Source organism: Danio aesculapii, chromosome 24 (genome assembly GCF_903798145.1).
Source record: "Danio aesculapii chromosome 24, fDanAes4.1, whole genome shotgun sequence".
NCBI lineage: Eukaryota > Metazoa > Chordata > Actinopteri > Cypriniformes > Danionidae > Danio > Danio aesculapii.
In genome coordinates this window covers 2,789,817-2,792,439 of record NC_079458.1, presented here as the reverse complement: position 1 = coordinate 2,792,439, position 2,623 = coordinate 2,789,817, and the positions used below count along the sequence as shown (strand labels likewise).

At 36.8% G+C, this 2,623-nt stretch overlaps 1 protein-coding gene across 2 annotated transcripts in view; it reads right to left on the bottom strand.

Moving 5' to 3' along the window:
- Positions 1 to 492: 492 nt before the first annotated feature.
- Positions 493 to 2,623, bottom strand: part of fam234a (family with sequence similarity 234 member A) — a 20,627-nt gene continuing 18,496 nt past the window's right edge. For both annotated transcript variants that reach the window (XM_056451126.1, XM_056451125.1), the window contains exon 12: positions 493 to 728. In XM_056451126.1, the coding sequence (XP_056307101.1) occupies positions 499 to 728 (230 nt within the window). In that variant the 3' untranslated portion in view covers positions 493 to 498. The remainder of the gene's footprint in view (positions 729 to 2,623) is intronic.

The following is a 2,623-nucleotide window of genomic DNA, read 5'->3' as shown; positions in this document are numbered from 1 at the left end:
ATTTTGAGGATGTTTCTTTGGTATTGTTCTGGAAATTTGATCGAGTCATTGAATGTTGATGTAAATAGAGGATGAGGAAGCTCTCGGATTGAATCTAAAATATCTTAATCTGTGTTTTGTAGATGAATGAATGTCTCGTGGCGTGGATATCCAAGAGGCTATACACAAATATGCGCAATATACTGACACTGAGGAGCAGAAACTGTTGCATAAAGTCATAATTTTTATCTTTTGTGCACACTAGAGTGTTCTTGTAGCTTGAGATATTATTCCGAATAAACCACAGAAGGCCTATGTACAAATTTGAGGATACTTTTTCGTATATTTTTCAGGAAATTTGATCGAGTCTGGACTGTTGATGTAAATGGAGGATGAGGGAGCTCTCGGATTTAATTTAAAATATCTTAAATTGTGTTGTCAAGATAAACAGAGGCGGTTTGAAACATGAGGGTGAGTAATTAATAACAGAAGTAAATTATTATTAATTCTAGCCTTTTATCACTGTGTGTCACTGAAGCGCAGCCTGTGAAACGCCTCCTTCACGGAGTCCTCTGCGTCCTTCGAGATCAGTTCATCCGCTGTTACTCCATAAACTTCGCTCTCCTCCACGTCTTTCTTGATCTTCCTCTTGGTCAGAATCACCGGCTCTCTGTCGTCTGTGTGTCGCCGTCCGTCTGGTCCTGTCAGGACGAGGTAAGAGGCATGTCGACCTCGCTCCAACAGCGTTGCTAAAACCAACACAGAGACATTATGGTGATTCATTTGAACCAAAATAAAACACTAAACTAATTTAGATTTGGTCTGGCATCTACCAGTGTTCAGCTTAAATGAGCACACCCCCTATTGAAATTGAATTATTGTATGCATTTCTCTGTGAATATAGATGATTGTTGGTACATTTAGCCCTTGTGTGCTGTCGGGGATGTTTTCATGCACTCTGGGGGGATTTTGAGGCTTAATTTAGCCACAACTTTCTCTGTGTTTCAGCAAATGGGATGATTTTTGGTGATAAATCTTATTTTGACACATATTTTGTAAAAATGCTTTGAAATTTTTCATAAATTCAACAACACACTCTGGGCAAACTGACTCGCCTTTCGTTATGCTGGTGGCTGTTTTTGCTCCATTGACTTACATTATGATCACATTTATTGACTGCAAAGCCATGAGAGCATAAATATATGTGACATACATATGTTTAACAGTAAAAATGACATTGTACCTCTTCCCAACAAGGAAAACCAGCAACAATCAAGAATGCATGATTATATGCTGTCAAGGCTTTGCAATCAAAACATTTCATTATAATGGAAGTCAATGGGGCAAGAACAGCCAACAACAGAAGGAAAGGGGAGTTAATTTAAACAATACACAAGAGTTAAACAAAAGTTTTATTAAACTGTTATATCCATTAAAATAAGAGTTTGGTCACTTATAGAAAGAAAATGCATTTCAATTCAAACCAGTTAATGAAAATGCAAAAGTTCAACTAAATTTCATATATTTTTATGTTTCTCTTGATATTTCATGTTCATTAAAATGTTAATTTCATATTTCACCCTAACATATTAATTTGGGTGTACTCATTTTTGGACTGCGGTCTTCAGTTCCAGTTTTGTCTTTGCTAATGACTAATATACTGTATATTGAACAAATGTCAGATCACTCAAATCAATATGAACAAATCTAATATTGTAAAGCCTCCTGTAGAAAATATTAAAGGGCACCTATTTTAACCCTTTTTCAAGATTTAAGAGAAGTCTTTTGTGTCTCCAGAATGTGTCTGTAAAGTTTCAGCTCAAAACACCCATCAGATTAATTATTAGACCTTTCAGAATATTAGAGTTTCAGCTCTGAGCACACTGTAGCTGTTTCTGTTGCCTGCGCCTTTAATGCAAATGAGCTATTTTTCTCCGCCCACCGTTCCTTTAGAGTGTGCCTCAATGGCTGCGTCAGATAAACAGCACAGTGACAGACATGGAGACAGATCTCACGTTACGTTTATGAGAAATACTACAGTAAGAACTTTCCCAATGATTATTTGATGTATTTGTTGTGGAGTTAATTTAAGCCTTTCTGCCACAATGAGTCACACAATGTCATTACAAAGTTCGCACGCGTTTAACTTTGCAGTGTTTTTACACAGTAAATGTGACAGGATACACATTAATATCCACTGCTGTATGGATATCTGTTATGTTAATGTACAAAATAAAGCTGATTTAACGTCCACAAACCGGGATTGAAGTGTCTTCTTTTATAGTTGTACTGACATGCGGCTGTGCTGATGAATTACAGCGTTTTTACTGCCCTTATTACTAACATGCACTGATTTAAACATGTAAAACTTATTCTTAATCACATCTGATGATGATTGATGATCACAGAGAGCCGAACAGATCTTTTAATTCCAGTTTCTTTGCACACTCTCTCTTGTTGATATGATTGTACTTGTTACTACGGAGACATGTTAATATGCAGCTGTCACTCAATATGGTGGGCGGGGAAACCGCACTCCTACGCCATGTTGCGGTCAGCCTCATAATGCAAGGGATTTGGATCTTATTTTAACATCAGGAAATTAAAAAAAAAGAGACTTATTGTGTTTCTATCGCTCCAGTAT